Below are 22,322 nucleotides of genomic sequence, written 5' to 3' on the forward strand. Positions count from 1 at the left end.
TAGCAGCCGTTTATAACTGACGACCGTTATCTTTACCAAAATCCAGGTTTTGGCTCTCGACAAAGAAGCTTCTTTGTCAAGTGTTAGACATAAGACACCCGGCAGAGAATGATTTGTCGAATGTCATCCTTTGACACTCGGCAAAGTATATTTTTATTTTTTTTCTTTTCTCAACCAAACTTTTTTTATTTTTTCTTTTCCTAACCAAACTTTTATGATATGTTGCTACACTATATAGACCTACACGTACCATTTTGGCACAATTATAAAATTATTTGCTATAACTATTAAATTTAGTTTTTTTAATTAAATTTCTTCACATAGTTCTATTAGCTGCCCTTGCTGGAGCCTTGAGCCAGCCTTATCTCCGTTCCTGTGAATAAATGTTGTACGAACCACTTCTAATTAGATTTATAAGCTTGTTCATTGTGAAAGTCAATTTTCCACATGTGACTTCCCAAGAACAATGGCATGACTTAAATACACAATTACACGTACACATATACTCTATAAATATTTTACTTTATCCGTCTATAAATCGTGACAATACCCGAACAAAAAAGCTTCCACCCGCTAAATAGAACTGGTGATATAAGAACAATGCAATCAGTACCGAACAAGCGTAAGTTATTCCTTCTGCAGATGTGTCACAATTCTAGCAATGTGGCACTGCAGACAAGTACCAACGTGGATCTATGAATACAATGGCATGAATACCAGAGTAGAGTGATCCAATGCAGGCAATATGGTAAAAACGCCAGCGAAGCAAGAATGCTAGGTGTCTACTCTGACAGGGTCGACTTCAGCTCTCCGCTCTTCTCCATCTCAAGAACGATATCACATCCCCCAATCAGCTCCGATTTGTAGTAGAGCTGGGGGAAGGTAGGCCAGTTGGAGTACGTCTTCAAACCTTGCCTAACTTCCTCGTCAGATAAGATGTCGAAGGACCCAAAGCTGACCCCTTCCTTCTTCAAGGCGTTCACAACCTTCGAACTGAAGCCGCAGCGAGGAGCATCGGGAGTGCCCTTCATGAAAAGCATCACCGGTGCAGAGGAAACCAGGGACTTCAATCTGTCCTCCAGGCTTTCCTTTGGAATAACCCCTTTCTCAGACAGAACCTTCTTCAGCTCACCACTCTTGTGCATCTCCATCACTATGTCTGAGCCGCCAACCAGCTCACCTTTTATGTACAGTTGAGGGTAACTGGGCCAGTTTGAGAGCACCTTCAGCCCCTGTCTAACCTCATCATCTGAAAGGATGTCAAAACTTGAGAAAGGAATATTCTCTTGCTTAAGTATGTGGACCAACTTCCCACTGAACCCACACTTTGGTTCCTCTGGTGTACCTTTGATGAATACCATCACTGGGCTGGAATTAATAAGGCTTTCCAAACGAGATTTCTGAGCATCAGTAAGCCCCATTGGTTCAGCAACTGCAGCACCCTTCTCAGTTGCAGACTCGGGCTGACCTGCTTCTTCATTTTTGCTACCCTGTGGTTTGAGGGGAATATTGTGCTCCTCAAAAACATCCTTCAATTCACCACTGTCATGCATAGCAATAACAATATCACATCCACCAAGCAGCTCGCCTTTGCAGTACAGTTGAGGAAAAGTGGGCCAGTTGGAGAACTTCTTCATACCTTCACGAACATCATTATCTGTAAGGATGTCAAAGCTCCCAAATTCGACCCCTTCTTGCTTCAAAATGTTGACCACTTTACGGCTGAAACCACACCTTGGTTGTTCTGGGGTTCCCTTCATAAATAAAAACACAGGATGGGAATTGACAAGCTGCTCCAATCGCTTATTCAATGCATCTTGAGTACTGCCAGAGTTTGTGCTTTCAGCAGCAGAGGATCCATTTTGCTGTGCCATCTTTTGGATGTTTTCAAGTACAGCAGGCCCAGCAGCGACTCCAAGGCTAGCAGGTACAGCAGACTCAGCAACACTAGCAGGCCCAGCTACTTTTGCAACCTTATTGGCCAGGCTGGCTGGGTTTACTCCCTCCAAAGTATCAACAATTTTTCCTTCCTGCAATCAGATAATGTATGCATGAAAAGGGGCACCTCTCACAATAAAATCAGCATACAAGTGTTTCAAACAAGCCAGTAACAAACATTAAACATGCAACTCCTCAAGTTAACCAACCAAAGGAGTGGTTCTTCCTCACCAGGGCTCGCCCGAATATCATTACCAAAAGTGACGAAATTACAGAGTTTGTCAGAGGAATTATCTACATAAAATAATAAAGGCACTAACCGAAAAGTAACATATTTGAAGATTTTCCTTGCAGCATAATTGTATCATACCATCATGCAGTTGCAGAATTTGGACACAGGACAACCAAACGTAAGAGGAAGTCACCACAGATAAAATCAACTAATTTATATTTATGTTGCGAACAAATTAACAATGTACATGGATATCACAATTGTTGGAGATATACAGGTCCTACTGGAGTCTGGAATCCCCATGCCATGACGGGGTAAGTGGTAACTAAGAAGAAAGAAACTGCAAGCATCCTTTGTGAAATGTAATTGCAAGAATTGCACAGGTTGAGCCAAAAGCCACTGATATCAAAGAGAAGACTTCATTTGGCAGTCTGAAGCCTTTAACCTCTGAAAGGCTATAGCCAACAAAATCAAAACACGCCTAAGGGGGTGTTTGAATGCACTAGAGCTAATAGTTACTGACTAAAATTAGTTGAGACATCCAAACACCCAGCTAACAGTTCAGCTATTAGCTATTTTTGGTAAATTAGTTAATAGTTAGGTAACTATTTGTTAGCTAGCTAATTCCACTAATAATTTTTAACCAACTAACTATTAGTTTTAGTGCATTCAAACGTCCCCTAAGCCTAACCAAATTTTATTGTGCATCCAAATGGACTCTTTGGCGTAGAGGACAGGAAATTGGCAAAAACAAATTTATACTGAAAACTTCAATGTACGCAGAGTGTTTAAATGAAAAGGCAGGAGCTCTGCCATTCAATTAAAGAAAGTTCATTTACAAGAGGTGGGTCATCCCCACACCCAACTAAGCACCCCCCCTAAACTTGCCAACCAGGGCTCAAGTGAAAATGGCAAAAAAAAAATACAAAATTTTATTTATAGTATATATAAAAAGAACATATCTCTATTGTGGACATAGATCTGTGTGGGCCTTAGAACAAGGGCCATGACTCATTGTAGTGCAGCTGGCTGGGTACTCTTCTCCCATGCCAGGGGTCAAGGCTCAAAATCCTGGATGAGAAGGGAAGGAAACTAGAGACTTTCAGTGCCTGATTTCAATGAGACTGGTTAACATGGCTTCTACAAGACCAAGAACAGTTTTCTGATGCACGGAATCCATTTGAAAGAAAAGAAAATAACAGGATAACTAATCATTCTATCCCATGTGCATGCATCACGTTGCACGTAAAAACAAATATTCTTTTATAGTGATACTATAGTACCCTGGTTTTAACTTTTAAGGCAGCAACATGAGATGTAGCGAGCTACTCATTTGAGTCAACTAGGCCACGCCTCGCCTAGACGATCATAAGACGAGGCCTTACCATTCTAAGAAATACGAAAATAGCAGCAGGGAATAGGCAAGAAGACAAAAAGGGAGAAAAAAAAACAAAAAAGGACAAATGTAAAGAGAAGTGTTTGGCCCAGAACACTAGGCAGCCCACGAGTGCCCTCTTGTACTTATCCCTTCACACATGTCATCTCACGGAGGCACACACACACACCGCCTAGGAGCTCTCTGCTTCTCCTCCGGACCATCTCAAGCAGCTTACTCATACACATACCCATATTCAAACTACACTCTACAAACAGTACAATCTACAGTGCAAAAACGGTGTTTTGGTGACCATGTGGGTGAACTATTGTACATTGCACTCATATGGTCACCCAAAACACTGTTTTGCACCATTTTGCATTGTACATTCCACTGTTTGAATATGGGAATGGGTAAGCTGCTAGAGATAGTCCACCACATCTCCCGCAGGCGCAGTGCCGCTGTGTCTCCTCCCATATGGCTCATGCAGATGCAGCACCGGCCTCCCTCCCTCGCGCTGCTCATGGATGCGCACGCGCAGCCTGCCCTCTGCTCCTTCCCTACCTCTTGCTGATGTTCCCTCAGATCCCCATCTAGATAAACCGCCGCCTCCGTTGCAGATGATTTAGGCGGCACTAGATTTGATAGGGATGTGCAAGCTCCTTCCCTACCTCTTGCTGTTGTTCCCTCAGATCCACATCTCAATCAACCGCCGCCTTCGTTGCATATGATCTAGGCGACACTAGATTCAATAGGGATGAGTGAGGAGGCAGCTGCATGGTCTTCCCCTATCATTTTCCTCTGTTTTTCCTTCAGTCCCCATGGATATCTCACTACTTTTGGCTAGGTGTCAGGGACACCTTACTCCCTGTGAGCGCCTTGTTGCCTTGTAGGCAAAATAAGTGCCTTGTCGCCTAGGCGACAACTAGGCAAAATAGGGCAGACCTAGTGCCAGAGGCTATCACATGAGTATGGTCTGGAGAAGGGATAAACCGAAGCAAGACTTCCCCCGCAAATACGGGGAGATTGCTTCAAAACCGCGCGACCTAGAGACTCAGTGATACAGCTCTGACCATTGCACCAGGCACCGACTAGGCATAGCCTTAAAAACTCTGTATAGTACCAATTACATAATCACTGGTTTTGACAGAGTATAATGAGAAAAATGAAGGCATGGATCCAAATCATGTTAACCACTTGTCATAATAGAAGAGCAAATCTCATTTTATTAAACATTGTACTCATGATATTAGATCGGCAATAAGAAATATATGTGGTTATTTAACTTCCACGAAGATGACAAATACCATGATTCTATCAGAAGTTTTGTTCATAAAAAGGGGAATAAAATCTTAATTGACACTTCGGTAATTGCAAATACCTTGCAGAAAACAAAATATGGAACCGCTGTAACTCCATATGCCTCTGATATTTCAGGTTGTTCTTCAGCTTCAACCTGAACAGAATTACAGAAGTCATCAGTGCAAGTCAGCACAACAAACAAATAAGCAAACAATGTAGCATCACTCTATCTTGTTGACAGCAAATAAACAATAATTACTGATACAAAGGACACAGACCTAACCCCTGAGCATAATGGGCATAAATGAGGGAAAAAAACTAACCCCTGAGCATGATGGGTATAAATGGTTACAAGGTTAGTTCGATTATTCAGTGATTTAATGACAAGACCAATGAAGAAAAAAAGGGCATAATTATGCTTGTGTTTATGTCTCTTATAACTTAGCTCATAGCTTAATGGAAAGAGTGAAACATCACAGACTCAACTTGGATGTATTCAGTTAAGCTTAGTGGAAACAGAGAAATGACGAACAAGCAATTGGCCGGACTCACTCGGTAAATCAACTTTGTACAAATCGCAAGATTGTGTAGCCTCGAACACGGTGTGACTACCTCATCTCAGCATGGCATTTGTTTAGGCAGTGCCAAATATATACAGCCAGAGTTCAATATTTCCATATGACTTGTTACAACACCAAAGGAATACCAAATAGCATCACCAATGAACAATCAAAAATCCACATCTGGTGCATGAGTAACAGGATTCTCAGGGCGGGAGGGGGGGTCGTTGATCCCCGAAAATTGAGTACTACCACAACTTCAGCATTAGCCAGGGGCTAGGTTACAATATGTTCCATACTATGGTATAGACATATAATTTAGGCACAAAAGTTTAGTTTCACGCTTCTTTCGCGAATTATTTCAGTGGCAATTCAAAACCCAGCTCTCATTTTGCACATCCGCCTCCTGGCTAAATCGGTAAAACTTTGGATGAAGGAGAAACGCTGCAGAGAGGGAGAAAACTTTCGCAGTGCTCACTACAACAAGGCAGGCAGCCCAACAAGCGGCCGTAGAAACCTAACTACCTCCGCCTTATCGACACTGTACAGATCCAATTCCAAAAACGCACCGATCAGAACTGAATATACAGTGATCGAGGAAGAGCGCGGAAGCACGTACCCGCAGGAAGGCTGCGTGGGGGAAGTCGACGGCGAGGTGCGCGAAGACCTCGTCCATCTGCTTGGACGCCTCGCACCAGGACGCCCAGAAGTGCACGGCCACCGCCCGCGCCCCGGCCACCGCCGCCTCCAGCTCCGCAGGCGAGCCCACATCCCTCACCGCCCCGCCGCTCGCCATCCCCCTTCTCTGTGATCCTACGGGGCGGTTGGATGAGAAGAAATGTGGTGGTGGGAGGTGGGCCTGATTGTGGTGAAGGGCTGAAGACGACTGGAGTTGACGAGGAGGAGGATGCGGAAGAGAACGAGTACTCGAGTTGCTGTGCGGTGAGGAGGGTTGCGGCTCGGGGTTTTCCTCTGCTCTGCGCCGCCTCGATCGATTGGGAGGCCGGCGCAGCGAGGCAGAAGGTGTACGCTGCCTCCTCCTCGGCTTTTCTGGGGGCTCCCGCGCGGCGCCGCGACGGCGACTGAACATTCCAGAAGCGGGCACGTGGGAAAGCGACGGGCCGGCGGACCGAGGCTAGGTGGACCGCGGTATCGGCGTGGAAAGCTGGGCCGGTTTCTTGCTAGGCTGCGCGGGTCCAACCGCCCTTTGTTGCATGGTTGTGGCCCGCTGTGCCGGGCGTTTTTTTTGGGGGAAACGGGGGTGGGGTGCTTCCGAAAAAAAATAAAACTAATGTACATCCCATAGTACTGGTTCAAACTTCACCTGAATATACATTGAGAATTCAGACGATGCATAAGCGTTAGAGAATTCAGACTCTTGAGAATTTTAGTCTCAAATTATATAGCAGTATTCAACAATAGCTGCCACGTCACAAGAAAGTGAGATAGAATTATTTAATAGTAGAACTAATGATCCTCATTTGTAATTGTATATATTCACTAGGTGAGTACCCGTGCGTTGCAACGGGAACATATAATATCATGATAACTTACTAGGTCAGTGCCCGTGCGTTGCAACGGGAACATATAATACATCGATAACTTATATATGCAAATGTATGTTATACTGTTATGAGATGGAAGACGACATCCACGAGTCGTCCGGGATGACGTCGAAGAGAAACTCAGGCATGTGACGCACGAGAGGTCGCCCGTCTATGAGGCGCTCGAGGAGAAGGGCAGGGTAGTCTCGGGGAGGGAGCAAGGTCTTGGGGACGACGGTGGAGTGGCGGCACACGGTCACGGGGGTGGCGGCCTTGGCGACGATGGTGTGCGGTCAAGAAGGTGCGCGTGGGAGCCGGCGGAGGGACGGCGCAGTGGCTGGCAGAACCGCGTCGGGGCCGGTGCCCGGCGGAGCTCCGCGCTACGGCAGGGGGAAGGGAGGGAGAGGCTTTAATCCGTACCAGCTTCTACTGCTTGTACCATGTTTTGTCTCTATGGATGCAACTGCAACAGTCCGAACATATGACTTTAATCCAAAGCGAACAACTTATCTTGGCTGGGAGCATCGACATTGCGCCTTGATGGCGACATCAGCGGGTTCAGGGGTCATCATAGGAGGAGGAGCGGCGGGGGCATAGCCTTGTCCCTATGGATGCACCCCTTCAACGTTATTAGTAGGGATTACCAGGTTATCATTTTTTTTTGAAATCAAAAGGATGAAGGGCACCTGATATATTGATCACAGGTTCCAGTTATACTGGCGGTGGACGGCAGTAGCCCAACAGACGGAGCCTATGAAAGTATTACATCACAGGAGGGAAAAGTTTACAGTTGGGAATGTTACCGATTTGTTCAGTAAATATACGTAAGATAATTTAAATTCGAAAGAAAAGATAAACCACATGAAAATTTGGAAGCTGATAACGAGGAGTCATTGAGTTCCTATTGAATCCATTGCTAATTTGATTACTTGGTATGTGCGGAGTACATCTTAACATGGCACAATTTATGGGTTTTTCAAACAAGTTCACTTTGAAATGCAAGCAATAGCAGTATGCTAGTATATATCTATTCGAAACACATAGTAAGACTGAACATTGGAAAATATATAAAGAATTTATCCTACCAACTGTACAAGAACATAATATCAGAAAACATACTCACAGTTCTGTGATGATTTAGATAGCAATAAAATATGTATTATTTAGCTGACATTATATGCCAAAAAACAACATTGATTTCATTCCTAACGTGTCTATCCAGTTTATACAAGAAAACTCAACTACACAACCTTGTTAGCCCTAGATTTGCAAAAGAACATGGAAAATCATGATATCAATGTGCAGCACACGCTTTTTCAAAGGTAAGAGTTTAATGTGTTCGACAAGCTTGCAACAATCGAGCTTGCATTGGGAGCACTTGGCACGTTCTATTTGAAACAGTGTCTGCAGATAATTACTAAGACACTTTATTACATATATATGAATATGTATATGCACATGTGTTGTCACAAGAGTTAAAAATTAGTATAAACATAGATACGAAACGATAAAGATTACTATGAAATAAAAAATCCGTGAGGTAAAATATAATTGTAACATTAATATTATATTAACAATATAAATTTATAATATTACTGATGTCGAACAAACATTAGAATATCGTATAAATTATTTCTAAAAAACTATTATAATATGCTTATGCAGAACATTTCTTGTTACATGCAATTTTATATTTCTTTGAAGCCATAATAATCGTTTCTATGAATCTCTTGTATGGCATGTGATTACACCATGAAAATAGCTCCTCTACAGATCCTTAAAGTATCCTTCTCATTCAACTCTTCAAATGCATTAACGACATTCTATAGTCTGGCAACAAATTCGATCAGGAGCGATGCAAATGTAGTCAAGGACAAGGCACTTGCACTTTCGTATGTTTCGGAATCCTCATCTTTAAGTGGTATGTTTGGATGGAATGATCTACGAGCAGGACGAGAAAGTAGTGGCTTAAAACCGTCAATTGTTGATGTTGAATCATATCTGCTCAGAAATAGTAAAAGTTTATGTCCGTAATCTTTAATAGATAAAAGTTTATGTCTGTAATCCTTTTATGTTCATAATCCTTAACAGGTAAAAGTTTATGTCCGTAATCCTTAATAGATAAAAGTTCCCAGCCATTATTGCTAATGATGTGCATCTGATATAGCTTGGAATTAAACTCATGAGCCTTTCCTGACCAGCTGTATCCCTGCAAAGAAAACAAAACATGCATAAGGTCAACAATATGTATATCTCAAGGGGGCACATGAATGGAACAACCGGGGGAACAATAATTGCTTAATGACATACATTTAGGTGCCCGTGCGTTGCAATGACAAAATATTCGACAAAATGTCTGTTTAAATATTTTCAATAGTATATCTGAAAGAGAACCATAAAAATCAAATAAGTGAGAGAGTGAAATAGAGACAAATGCAAGTGCACCGTACAAAAAAGCATACATGTGTACAATGGCCAGGATACAAATAATAGCTAGCAAGTTTATAAAAAATTGAATACAATCTTTCAGCGAATTAAGTTGAGTTGCTAGTGTTGTACATATATATAAGGAGCTAACGGACGACTATCTAGCACACACAAGCTGTCAGCTAGCGCCTCCAGCCCATCCACCGGGTCTCTGCTGCTTGACAGGTTCCGCAAGCTCCTCTCAACCGCCACCTCCATGTTCTGCAATGCAAGCAGAAAAGTACAAGTAGAACAAATCTAGTCAATCCATCATTTGATGATTGTAGTTTTAATCACTAATGAAACATGAGATGGAACGACGAAGCAAACAAGATAGCTAGGAGTACCTCATAGTACAAATATCTAGTGGCCACAATAACACAAGCGATCCAATCCACATGTTTCATTGATTATATCAAAATAATGTATGAATAAATTTCTAATTTGTTCATAAGAAATAAACATGAGAAATGATTCATAGATCAGTACAAATATATAAATGAAGGTCATTCGACCCTAAATAACTGTGGCAGGAATAAATCACTACAGCTAACACAACCCATGAAAATCAATGACATAAGCAAGTAACAGGACCGAGGCTCCTCGACTTGCATCGACTTGCCAACAGCTTTTGAAGTGAAAGGGAACATGAGGGGTTATCGTGTCGTAGATACAGGGAGTGAACAATTACTGAACATGCCAGCCTTGAGGTAGGCGGAGATAGTGTCGACGGAGCGTGAATTGGGGTGTTCTGGCAAGACAAGAAAGTAGGACCAGCAACTGAAACATGTTTCTCTTGTTTCTTCAGAAGACACTGAGGAACAGGAAATCAAGCTGAAGTTATATCCAAGTCCGAGGAAGGAAGGAGTACAATGTTTGGTCTACTCTATCTACTTTGAGGTACCACTACATCAATGGTTTGTCTAAATGGACGTGCCCAGTGCCCACCTTGCAACCAGCATTGTTGTTCCTGAAATCATGCGTCCAACATTTGCCAGTGTTGGGTGTTGGCCAGCACAATCAATCAATTTGTAGGGAGGCCAGATGAAGAAGCAGCATTGCTGTTCCTACAAGTCAGTAGCTACACTTTAAAATCTGTGAGCCCAGCTTTGCATGCTCATCGTTTGGAATTTTCTCGATGTTGTGTTTTCAAAATGAAGTGACGGACATTCGGACCCAGATCTGTTTGGTTTATTGCGATCAATCAACGTTCATTTCCATAATTTTAAGCAACAATTTGAATTAGCTGGTGCTGCCCCAATTCCCAAATTCTGGGTCCATGTTCAGTTTTAGCGCAAGTATGGAGCTGGAGTAGATAGGTAATAGTCCAACACTGAGAATTGATGAAGAACTGTGAATATGGAGACACGCTACAATACACTACCCCAATCACCCCATATCTCCGACCAACCTGATTTAAATCAAGATTGAAATAAGATGAAAAACAATACAAATCTAAATCCAAACCTGAAAAAAGAATCCTTTTCTCGGTTTCTATAACAACAACATGGCGAGACATGGATTCATCCATTGAGCAGAACAAAAAGAAATAGAGCTCTATAGCGTCTTACTCCTCGATCTCATCATTATAAGCAAACAAATATGAAAAATGATTCATAGTTAAGTACAAATATATAAACGAAGGTCATTGATTTTAGTTAGCCTATTAGTTGGGTATGTTTGGATCCTAGCAACAAAATTTTAGCAGATAAAGATTATATGGAGGGTTCCAAACAGGGCCACAATATTTCCCTTGGTATACCAAAACACAATGAAAATTATAAAATGTAAATCTGTCCACCTATGAAATTCAAACAATTCTAAATTACCAACCAATTAGAAACCACTCACCACCTACATTCCAGGACCAACCGACAGAGCAAAAAATGCAAAGAACTTAAGTTTCAGTTGGTATACCCAAACAGAACAACAATTATAAAATGTAAATATGTCCACCCATGAAATTCCGAACAATTCTGAGTTACCAACCAATTAGAAACCCCTCACTACCTACATTCCAAGGCCAACTGACAGAGAGCAAAAATATGCAAAGGACTAAACTTTCAGTATTTCACTAAACATTATAGTACTTTCTCAAGGTATAAGACCAACTGACAGAGAGCAAAAATATCAGTGTACAAAGATGGAGCTGAGCTATATCCCAAGAAACTTGATCGAAGGTTTAACGGAGATGCTCCTGTGACTTAAGGAAGAAAAACTAATCAAGTTTTAGCGTTATTTACTACACGCCATATCACATATCTAATATATATACATTGAGACATTGGGGATGTGCTTGGGACTCTGCAGCACTGTTAAACTGTAGATACCTGGACAACTTGCGTATATCACTTAGTAGACACGACCATGCTAACTCTGCAACAGATAAGAAGCGCTACTCCTTTTCAAGGTACCTGCAACATGTATTGGATGTTGTCAATGTTGTGCAGAGTACAGTAGGTCACTTGCCATATTTTGGAATATTAGATTAGTGTACTGGGAGGGAGATCTGGGTGACCACACGCATTGGGAGGGAGATCTGGCACATCAAGGAAAGTTGGAACAAAAGAAAATAGTGATAAACAACTATTAGTAGGCTATGACACTGTTCTCAAAAGGCTAAGAATATATACCTAAAAGAAGCTTCCGAGAAACTGCTCGAGTCAATGAGGTTGTGGATGGCCTGAATCATGGCATGGGATGAGATCAGGAGATGGGAAACCCTCCACTTCTTTGACTCCGTCGTCGACACAAGCGCGCCCTCCGCGGCTTTGGTTGTGTCATTCGATCCTGGCAGACCGCCTACGAGGGATCCGGTACCCTCCTGCGTCCCCGCGGTGAGGCCTCCTCGTCCTCGCCTCACCTCCACCCCAGCCGTCGGTGCCAGAGGAGGGGAGGCGGAAGGGGTTCACCATGGCGGTGCTCCGGCTGCATTGCGAGGGAACTACGGTGGCCTAGCAGAACGCTGGATATGAAAGCATTGGGAGTAGAGAACTTGCATCGTTGCGCGCTTGGTCGTGTCAAGTGACCGACTGACGGGGACAGAGGAGGCTACAGTTTGCGTGAAGAGGAGCGAGAGCGTTGCGAGGTGCCGAGGAGGATGCGGTGGGAGGGAGGTGTGGGGGCATCGCCCAGGGGCGCACGCGGCGGCGGCGGGAGTGGAGGGCGGGATCTGCGTGGGGGCGGCGGGATCAGCGTTGCGGGGGTGGGCACGCGCAGGCGGGGCATGGCACAACTATGGACGCCCACGTTAGAGTCTTATAGAGTAGTAGATATTGTGAATCAAGTTGCTTGGCTTTCAGACCCTTACTGAGAAGCAAGGAAAGGAAAGGCGAAAATCAAGGAAAGCAAAAAAAAGTTGCTTGATTTCCTAGATACCATATGTTTTGGCCATTAGTTTACTGAGTTGTGCTTTCATGTCTATCCATTTTCATATCTATAAAAATGCTCTTGATTTAAGGTGGAAAGGTTCTCTTCACCAGTATTTTGTGAAATTTCTCCATTACTTTTTAGGGGTATAACTACACAAAAAGTCTACCTTCCGAAGCATGTAGGAGGTTTTTTCATGATAATACATATCTCTATGCTAAGCAAGCTAGCACACAATCTATATACAAATTCTAGATTAAAACACCAGAAACCTGAGTTCATAGAAATTTGAGATATGCACTTATTAACAATACCTAAATAAACAAATGAGACTATGCCAAAACGACGAGAATAACCCAAGCTAAGCTGCAGTCTAGAACACCAGTTATTTTTACCTTTTATACACGCGCAACTTTAGAAGTTACCTCGCTTATTTTTACCACCAAAACAGAAACAATTCAGCAACCTGACAATGTAGATCAAAAGGCAGACCATATATAAATTTTGACATTCAAATCACATGTCAATAAAGTTTGCTATTGTTGAAAGTCAGGTTCCAGTAATAGTAAATCATCACAATTCAGAAAGTTGGTAAGGTACATATAAAAAATCAGGAATCAACTAATAAAAGATAAAAGAGCTGCTAATATGACTGCCAAACCATAATTTACATAATGAAGTATTCTGAACATGGCAACTGTATACACAGTAAAAGCTAAAGGACAAAGGACCAAATAAACTTTTGCTATGTATGAACCTAAAATTAAGTGACATTACAGGGCAGTGACATTGCAGGGAACCTACAGACTATATAGTATATAATCTTGTACAAAGTAAGTGAATGAGAATATAGAGCACTTGCAATAATAACACACACCCTGGAAATGTAAATGACAGGTCCAAATATAGAGCACTTTGCTACTGACACAAACATGAAACTATCTAATTGTATAAACCACTTGGAAATGTAACTGACATGTCCAAATATAGAGCATTGTGCTACTGATACAATAATGAAACTATCTAATTGTATAAACCACCTGGAAATGTATATGACATGTCCAGATATAGAGCCCTGTGCTATTGACACAAACATGAAACTATAAAATAGAAAAATGGCTATAAAATTATAAAACAGAAGGAGCAACTGTTGTCTACTTGGCAGCTTGAGAGAAATGAAGAAGGTAGAAGTTTCTTCCATTTAGGGCTAGTTTTTGCAAATTGGGTGTTGGGTTAGTGGGTTGCCCTAGAAAAACATGCATCTAGATTTCACGTACACATTTCCTCCAAGCATGTCATATGATCTAAATTACCAAACAGTAGCTAAGATATTGGACAAATAAAGCCTCATTTGACACAATTAAGCTTCGTCATGAGCAGCTTTCTCAGTAAAGCTGATAAGTTTTGGAAAAAAAATTGACAATACAACTTTACCAATAGCTTCATACATGACAGAGGGGAATAAGTGAGAGCTATGCAAAGCTACATTTTTCAGCTTCACCTCTCTCATCTTCATTTGTGATCCTGATTCCTTTGTGAGAGGATAAAAAAGAAGCTCCAGCAATGAAGCCATTAAACTGTTTTGAAGAAGGATGTTGAACAAAAAAACAGCTCGTAAAGCTGTTAGTGAATGCCAAATAGAAAATAAGGGATCCGACAAGATATATTATGATTAAAATCTACCAACTCTGCTCCAACCATTAGAATTAGAACAAAATACTTTTAGTGTAATAGGATAATAACTAATTGCATCTGAATTTACAAATAGTAAAAGATAGACCTCATTTCATAAATCATAAATAAATATTTTATGAGGGTCTGCAAACCATGAAACAATTCCATCTAGAAACAACGAGAAACAGAGGCATAGCAATTTTGCATAAATACTTTCTGTGTCATTCATTGTATTATGTCATGTCCCATTACTAAACAGTTTTGTGCCCTGATCAAAAGCATGCAGAATGACCCTAATGAAGAACTAAACTATGCTAAGCAAATAATTCTAGTTGACCATATGTTTTTGTGGCTATTACTAAGCAAATAACTCAAGCCATACCAATCCTAATTTAGTAGCAGTAGCATCATGACAAGAAGTAACAATTGTAATTGAGACATCCACATATGACCATTTAGTTTATAGTAACGCAAAACAACATGTTCGTCAACAGAACTAATCACATCATTTCTTTTGTTGAAGATGTTGCTCCCCAAATCAATCAAAACCATGAGCATGTGCAATTCCCACTTAAAACCACCGAAAAAGCATCATGAGTAAATAAGAATACTATATTAACAAAAGCTTGAACTGGCTAAGAAGAATGCAAGAAATAGTAATGCAATATATCATATGCGTGTTTTTGGTAAAGTTTCAGTCACCTACACAGCCTCCTCTCCAACGCCTCCTCCAGATGGAACTGCATGAGAAATCCCATAAGAACCAGGTATTAAAGGCTAGGATCAAACATATATACAAATTGATGCAATTTGTAGCCCTAGGGAGAAGGGTTGGGTGAAACATTTTTGGAACATAAACTAAATTGGTAGCTGCACATGAATCCACCACAACAAAGAAAGAATTGACGGGTTGGAGAGTCCATCTTAGAATGAGAGGTCCAGATTTGGCCTTATCAAGAACAACGAAAGCCAAGACCAAGAAAATAGATTCTTGGAGCAATCCATCCAATTACAATTACAGAACAAGTTGTGCAAGCAAAGATAATAGGTTCTTACCAGCAAAGGAAGAAATCAACCCAAACTTAATGAATCTGCCCTCCACGCATGTCCAGCACCACCAAGGCGAAAACTTCCCTGCCACATGAGCAACCCACATGAGCAGCAGTGCAACACGCTAGCAGCAAGAGCAAATCACGAGGGGGTTCTTACAAGGAAAGGAAAAATCAATCCGAACTCGATGAATCTGCCACTCTTCCTCCTCTCTGTCTCTGTGGTGGGAGTTGTACACGAACCCCTCCTCAGCGCGCGCGGGCAGCACGTCGGCGGGGCGGCGGGCACCTCCCACTCGGGATCTAGGCTTCTAAGGCGGCGACAAAGGGGGATGCGACCTGCTCCCACCTGAACTCCGCGGCGGGGGAGGCGACGAGCAGTTCATCGGCGATGGGGGTGGATCAGACGGTTGGTGGCAGCGAAATCAAGGCCGGGGCGGCGTTGGCGGTGGGCGAAATTGGGGACAGGGCTGTAGGAGATCCACCTGTGCCCACGACGATGGAGCCCAACACGGACCCTCGTTGCCACTGCTCCATTGCGACGCGACGAGGGCGAGGTTCACAGCCCCCTGCCTTTGGCCTTCCTTGGCTCTTGGTGCTAGAGGCGCAGAGCGTGGAGGTGAGGTGAGGCCGTCGGGGGACGAGCAAGTAGGGAAAGCCGGAGGTGACGGCTAGTGGGAGACGAGGGATCATGGGCGGGTGGGCGTCGGGGGAGAGAGCACGCTAATCGGACGGACGAGGGCTCCATGCGACATTGGACGGTTGAGATTGATGGAAGGCAGAACACAAAAAGGCAGGCTACTATTGCTAACTTAATAAGTAGTAGAGATATACAAAATATGTCTTATATTGTTATAAGTAAATGTTTCATAATCCATTTGTGATCCTAACATACATAAATTTTGTTATTTTAATTTAGTTGTTTCACTACTATATTGCAACCATCAGTGTCATGCAGACTTCGATATATGTCACGATTTGCATGGTCTCATCATTGGAGAGCACGTGCCCGACGATGGTGTCAGGGACCATAATTAGGGGTACCCCAAAACTCCTAAACTCGGCTGGTAATCACCATCAGCACAAGCTGCAAAAGCCTGATGGGCGCAATTCAGGTCAAGGCTCCGTCCACTCAAGGGACACGATCTCGCCTCGCCCGAGCCCAGCCTCGGGCAGGAACAGTAGACCCAGACGGATTCACGCCTCGCCAGAGAGCCTCCTCAAGCAACGGGCGCACCTTCGACTCGCCCGAGGCCCAGCTCGGGCAGGCTTCGCAGTGAAGCAACCTTGGCTAGATCGCCTTGCCAACCGACCGTATCACAGGAGCATTCAATGCAAGGATCGCCTGACACCTTATCCTGACGCGCGCTCCTCAGTCGGTAGGGCCAAAGTGACCGCAGTCACTTCGCCCCTCCACTGACTGACCTGACAGGAAAACAGCGACGTCTGCTCTGCTCTGACTACTGTGCCACCCGCCAGGGTGAGGCTGACAGCAGCCGAGTCCAGCCTCAGGCGCCATAGGAAGCTGCGCCTCGCCCGACCCCGGGGCTCGGCCCCCGCCTCGACCTCGGAAGACGGTCTCCGCCTCGCCCGACCCCGAGGCTCGGCCCCCGCCTCGACCTCGGAAGACGGTCTCCGCCTCGCCCGACCCTAGGGCTCGGCCTCAACCTCGACCTCGGCAGACGGTCTCCGCCTCGCCCGATCCCAGGGCTCGGCCTCAACCTCGACCTTGGAGGAGTCACCGCCTCGCCCGACCTTGGGCTCGGACCGACCACGTTGCAGGGGGGTACATCATTACCCTACCCCTAGCTAGCTCAGGCTACGGGGAACAAGACCGGCGTCCCATCTGGCTCGCCCCGGTAAATAAGTAATGATGGCACCCCGCATGCTCCCATGACGACGGCAGTTCTCAGCCCCCTACGGAAGCAAGGAGACGTCAGCAAGGTCCCGACAGCCCCGACAACTGTGCTTCTATAGGGCTCAAGCGCTCCTCCGACGGCCACGACATCACATGCACAGGGCACTAACACCTCTCCGACAGCCACGTCGGCATGTACATAGGGCTCTGGCTCCTCTCTGCCGGACACGTTAGCATATTGCTACACCCCCCATTGTACACCTGGACCCTCTCCTTACATCTATAAAAGGAAGGTCCAGGGCCCTCATACGAGGAGGTGGCCGCGCGGGAGGACGGACTGACGGGCAGGCTCTCTCTCTCTCTCCCTCGCGAACGCTTGTAACCCCCTACTGCAAGCGCATCCACCCTGGGCGCAGGACAACACGAAGCCGCGGTTTTCCCCCTCTTTGTGGTCCGTCTCGCGCCGACCCATCTGGGCTGGGGCACGCAGCGACAATTTACTCGTCGGTCCAGGGACCCCCCGGGGTCGAAACGCCGACAGTTGGCGCGCCAGGTAGGGGTCTGCTGCGTGTTGACGAACAGCTTCCCGTCAAGCTCCAGATGGGTAGTCTCCAGCAACCTCTCCAGCCCGGGACGCTGCTCCGTTTCAGGAGTCTCGAGTTCATGTCCCTCGACGGCAGCTACAACATGGTACTCCTTCCTCCGTCGCGCGACAACGACAACGACGACCGTCAGCCCGCCCGACGGCGGTGGAATCGACGACGTCTTCCCCCCATGGCGGAAGAGCAGCATCCGGGCCTGTCCCGTCACCTTCCTCGCCGCAGGAGAAGGAGGCGGGGCAACCATGGCCAAGCAGGAGGCGACACCTCGTTGGCTGTCGAGCGAGTCGACGACGTCGGCGCCCCAGCGGGGGACACGTCGGGTGTTGACCTCGCGTCTGAGACGAAGACGAGCGTTGTTTCCCCGCAAACGCCAACCCCAAGCGGACGGATGACGCCAGCACGCTCGCGAAGGACTTGCTAGGTGTTAGCCTCGTGCCTGAGATAACGGTGCAGTCCGTCCCCGACGCGACTTCGTCACCATCCGTCGATCAAGAGGTACCGTCCGTTTTCCACCCTATGCCTTTTAGATTCAGCTTCGACCCACTAAGCGACCCCGCTTCGGTGGACGCTTTCATAAAGGCATATCCTAGCCTTCCAGGGTACCATATGTGGTCAACCTGGGACCGACTGACAGCCGTCTCGACCTACGGGCCCCCGGGTTCCGAGGAAGATGACGAGCCCGACTCTGGTTGGGATTTCTCCGGGCTCGTTAACCCCAGTGCCATGCGAGACTTCATGACCGCATGTGACTACTGCCTCTCCGATTACTCCGATGGTGGCCACAGCCTTGACGACGAGGACTGTGGCCCAAGTCGTGAATGTTTCCACGTCGATCTAGGGGGTCTCGACGAAGGCAACCACCTTGGTATGCCGGAGGACGACGATCCCCCTAGGCCTGCGCCTCGCGTTGACATCCTTCGGGAGCTAGCTGTGGTCCCAGTCCCTGCGGGGGGTCAGGACACACAGCTCGAGCAAATCCGCGAGATACAGGCCAAGCTCGACGAGGAAGCAGGACAACTTGTGCAGCTCCGGCAGAACATCGGGCAGGAGTGGGCAGGCCGAGCACTAGCCGGAGAAGCGCGTCATCTGGCCCAGGACGTCCAGCACCGCATCGCTGACGACGCTAGGGCAAGGCTGCCCCCAGCTTCCAGTGGAGTCGGCCAGAACTTGGCTGCAGCAGCAATACTACTCCGAGCGATGTCGGAGCCATCCACCACCGAGGGGCGGTGTATCCAGGGAGAACTCAAGAATCTCCTGGAGGATGCCGCGGTTCGACGGACCGAAAGCTCTGCCTCCCGAAGGCAAGGGTACCCCCCGGAGCATCGCGCCGCGACTTCCCGATTCATGCAGGAAACCTCGGTCCACACTGGGCGCGCGGGGGACGCAACGCCTGCAGCCCCGGGTCGCCTTGGCAACGAGCACCACCGCCGCGACCGTCGAGCCCACCTCGACGAGAAGGTGCGCCGAGGCTACCACCCCAGGCGTGGGGGAGGCTACAACAGCGGGGAGGATCGGAGCCCCTCGCCCGAACCACTCGGTCCGCAAGCTTTCAGCCGGGCCATATGACGGGCGCCGTTCCCGACCCGGTTCCGAGCCCCGACTACCATCACCAAGTACTCGGGGGAAACAAGGCCGGAACTGTGGCTCGCGGACTACCGGCTGGCCTGCTAACTAGGTGGAATGGACGATGACAACCTCATCATCCGCAACCTCCCCCTGTTCCTTTCCGACGTCGCCCGAGCCTGGCTGGAGCATCTGCCTCCTGCGCAGATCTCCAACTGGGACGACCTGGTCAAAGCCTTCACCAGAAACTTCTAGGGCACATACGTGCGCCCTGGGAATTCCTGGGATCTCCGAAGCTGCCGCCAGCAGCCAGGAGAATCCCTACGGGACTACATCCGGCGATTTTCGAAGCAGCGCACTGAGCTGCCCAACATCACCGACTGAGATGTCATCGGCGCGTTCCTCGCCGGCACCACTTGTCGCGACCTGGTGAGCAAGCTGGGTCGCAAGACTCCCACCAGGGCAAGCGAGCTGATGGACATCGCCACTTGCCGCGACATGTTCGCCTCTGGTCAGGAGGCGGTCGAGGCCATCTTCCGGAAGGACAAGTAGCCTCAGGGACACCAGCAGGAAGACGTCCTCGAGGCGTCTGCTCAGCGCGGCACGAAGAAGAAGGGCAAGAAGGAGTCGTAAGCGAAACGCGACGCCGCCGACGTAGATCTTGTCGCCGCCGCCGAGCATAGGAACCCTCGGAAGCCTCCCGGAGGGGCCAACCTGTTCGACAAGATGCTCAAGGAGTCGTGCCCCTATCATCAGGGTCCCGTCAAGCACACCCTTGAGGAGTGCGTCATGCTTCGGCGCTACTTCCATAAGGTCGGGCCCCTGGCGGAAGGTGGCAAAGGCCATGACAACGACAAGAAGGAGGGCAACAAAGCAGAGGAGTTCCCCGAGGTCCACGACTGCTTCATGATCTACGGTGGGCAAGTGGCGAACGCCTCGGCTCGGCACCACAAGTAGGAGCGCCGGGAGGTCTGCTCGGTGAAGGTGGCGGCGCCAGTCTACCTAGACTGGTCCGACAAGCCCATCACCTTCGACCAAGGCGACCACCCCGACCGCGTGCCGAGCCTAGGGAAGTACCCGCTCGTTGTCGATCCCGTCATCGGCAACGTCAGGCTTACCAAGGTCCTCATGGACGGAGGCAGCAGCCTCAACATCATCTACGCCGAGACCCTCGGGCTCTTGTAGATCGATCTGTCCACGATCCGGGCCGGTGCGGCGCCTTTTCACGGGATCATCCCCGGGAAGCGCGTCCAACCCCTTGGACAACTCAATCTACCCGTCTGCTTCGGGACTCCCTCCAACTTCTGAAAGGAAACCCTCACGTTCGAGGTGGTCGGGTTCCGAGGAACCTACCATGCAGTGCTGGGGAGACCATGCTACGCTAAGTTCATGGCCGTCCCCAACTACACCTACCTCAAGCTCAAGATGTCGGGCCCCAACGGGGTCATCACCGTTGGATCCACGTACCGACACGCGTACGAATGCGACGTGGAGTGCGTGGAGTACGCTGAGGCCCTCATCGCCGACCTGGAGAGCCTCTCCAAGGAGGTGCCAGATGCGAAGCGCCATGCCGGCAACTTTGAGCCAGCAGAGGCGGTTAAGTCCGTCCCTCTCGACCCCAGCAACGACGCCTCCAAGCAAGTCCGGATCGGTTCCGAGCTCGACCCCAAATAGGAAGCAGTGCTCGTCGACTTTCTCCGCGCGAACGCTGAGGTTTTTGCGTGGAGTCCCTCGGACATGCCTGGCATACCGAGGGATGTCTACGAGCACTCGCTGGATATCCGAGCTGGAGCCCGACCCGTGAAGCAGCCTCTGCGCCGATTCGACGAAGAAAAGCGTAGAGCCATAGGCGAGGAGATCCACAAGCTGATGGCTGTAGGGTTCATCAAAGAGGTATTCCATCCCGAATGGCTAGCCAACCCTGTGCTTGTGAAAAAGAAAGGTGGGAAATGGAGGATGTGTGTAGACTACACTGGTCTAAACAAAGCATGTCCGAAGGTTCCCTACCCTCTGCCTCGCATCGATCAAATCGTGGATTCCACTGCTGGGTGCGAAACCTTGTCATTCCTCGATGCCTACTCAGGGTATCACCAAATCAGGATGAAAGAGTCCGACCAGCTCACGATCCTCTTTCATCACACCTTTTGGCATGTACTACTATATTACTATGCCATTTGGGTTGAGGAATGCAGGCGCGACATACCAAAGGTGCATGAACCACGTGTTCGGAGAGCACATTGGCCGAACGGTCGAGGCTTACGTCGATGACATCGTAGTCAAGACGAGGAAAGCCTCCGACCTCCTCTCTGACCTTGAAACGACATTCGAGTGTCTCAAGGCGAAAGGTGTAAAACTCAATCCCGAGAAGTGTGTCTTCGGAGTCCCCCGAGGCATGCTCCTGGTGTTCATCATCTCCGAGCGGGGCATCGAGGCCAACCCAGAGAAAATCGCGGCCATCACCAACATGGGGCCTATCAAGGACTTGAAAGGAGTACAGAGGGTCATGGGATGCCTTGCGGCTCTGAGCCGCTTCATCTCGCGCCTCGGCGAAAGAGGCCTACCCCTGTACCGCCTCTTAAGGAAGACCGAGCGCTTCACTTGGACCCCCGAGGCCGAGGAAGCCCTCGGGAACTTAAAGGCGCTCCTTACAAGCGCGCCCATCTTGGTGCCCCCGCTACCGGAGAAGCCCTCTTGATCTACGTAGCCGCAACCACTCAGGTGGTCAGCGCCGCAATCGTGGTCGAGAGACGAGAAGAAGGGCATGCATTGCTCGTCCAGAGGCTGGTCTAC

General features: G+C 47.3%; 1 protein-coding gene and 1 long non-coding RNA gene across 2 annotated transcripts; both read right to left on the reverse strand.

Annotated features, from left to right (window-relative positions):
• Positions 1-496: 496 nt before the first annotated feature.
• Positions 497-6,409, reverse strand: LOC100272720 (Monothiol glutaredoxin-S17). The gene is made up of 3 exons (NM_001147173.1): positions 6,027-6,409; positions 4,927-5,001; positions 497-2,030 (listed from the first exon to the last, which is right to left on the reverse strand). The coding sequence occupies exons 1-3, from the start codon at positions 6,201-6,203 to the stop codon at positions 783-785; spliced, it is 1,500 nt and encodes a 499-aa protein (NP_001140645.1). The 5' UTR covers positions 6,204-6,409; the 3' UTR covers positions 497-782.
• Positions 6,410-14,086: 7,677 nt separating this feature from the next.
• LOC103626136 (uncharacterized) lies at positions 14,087-15,600 on the reverse strand. Its single transcript, XR_552726.1, has 2 exons — positions 15,517-15,600; positions 14,087-15,200 (listed from the first exon to the last, which is right to left on the reverse strand). It is a non-coding gene; the product is annotated as an uncharacterized lncRNA (long non-coding RNA).
• Between the last annotated feature and the right edge of the window lie 6,722 nt (positions 15,601-22,322).

This window comes from Zea mays, chromosome 5, assembly GCF_902167145.1.
Source record: "Zea mays cultivar B73 chromosome 5, Zm-B73-REFERENCE-NAM-5.0, whole genome shotgun sequence".
Classification (NCBI taxonomy): Eukaryota; Viridiplantae; Streptophyta; class Magnoliopsida; order Poales; family Poaceae; genus Zea; species Zea mays.

What these genes read in the sequence shown, in the direction of transcription:
- LOC100272720 (NM_001147173.1), bottom strand. Translation starts at nt 6,203, where the DNA reads ATGGCGAGCGGCGGGGCGGTGAGGGATGTGGGCTCGCCTGCGGAGCTG. An exon ending in CCCACGCAGCCTTCCTGCGG is followed by an intron (nt 5,002 to 6,026) that starts GTACGTGCTTCC and finishes AATTCTGTTCAG; the next exon opens with GTTGAAGCTGAAGAACAACC. An exon ending in CATATTTTGTTTTCTGCAAG is followed by an intron (nt 2,031 to 4,926) that starts GTATTTGCAATT and finishes ATCTGATTGCAG; the next exon opens with GAAGGAAAAATTGTTGATAC.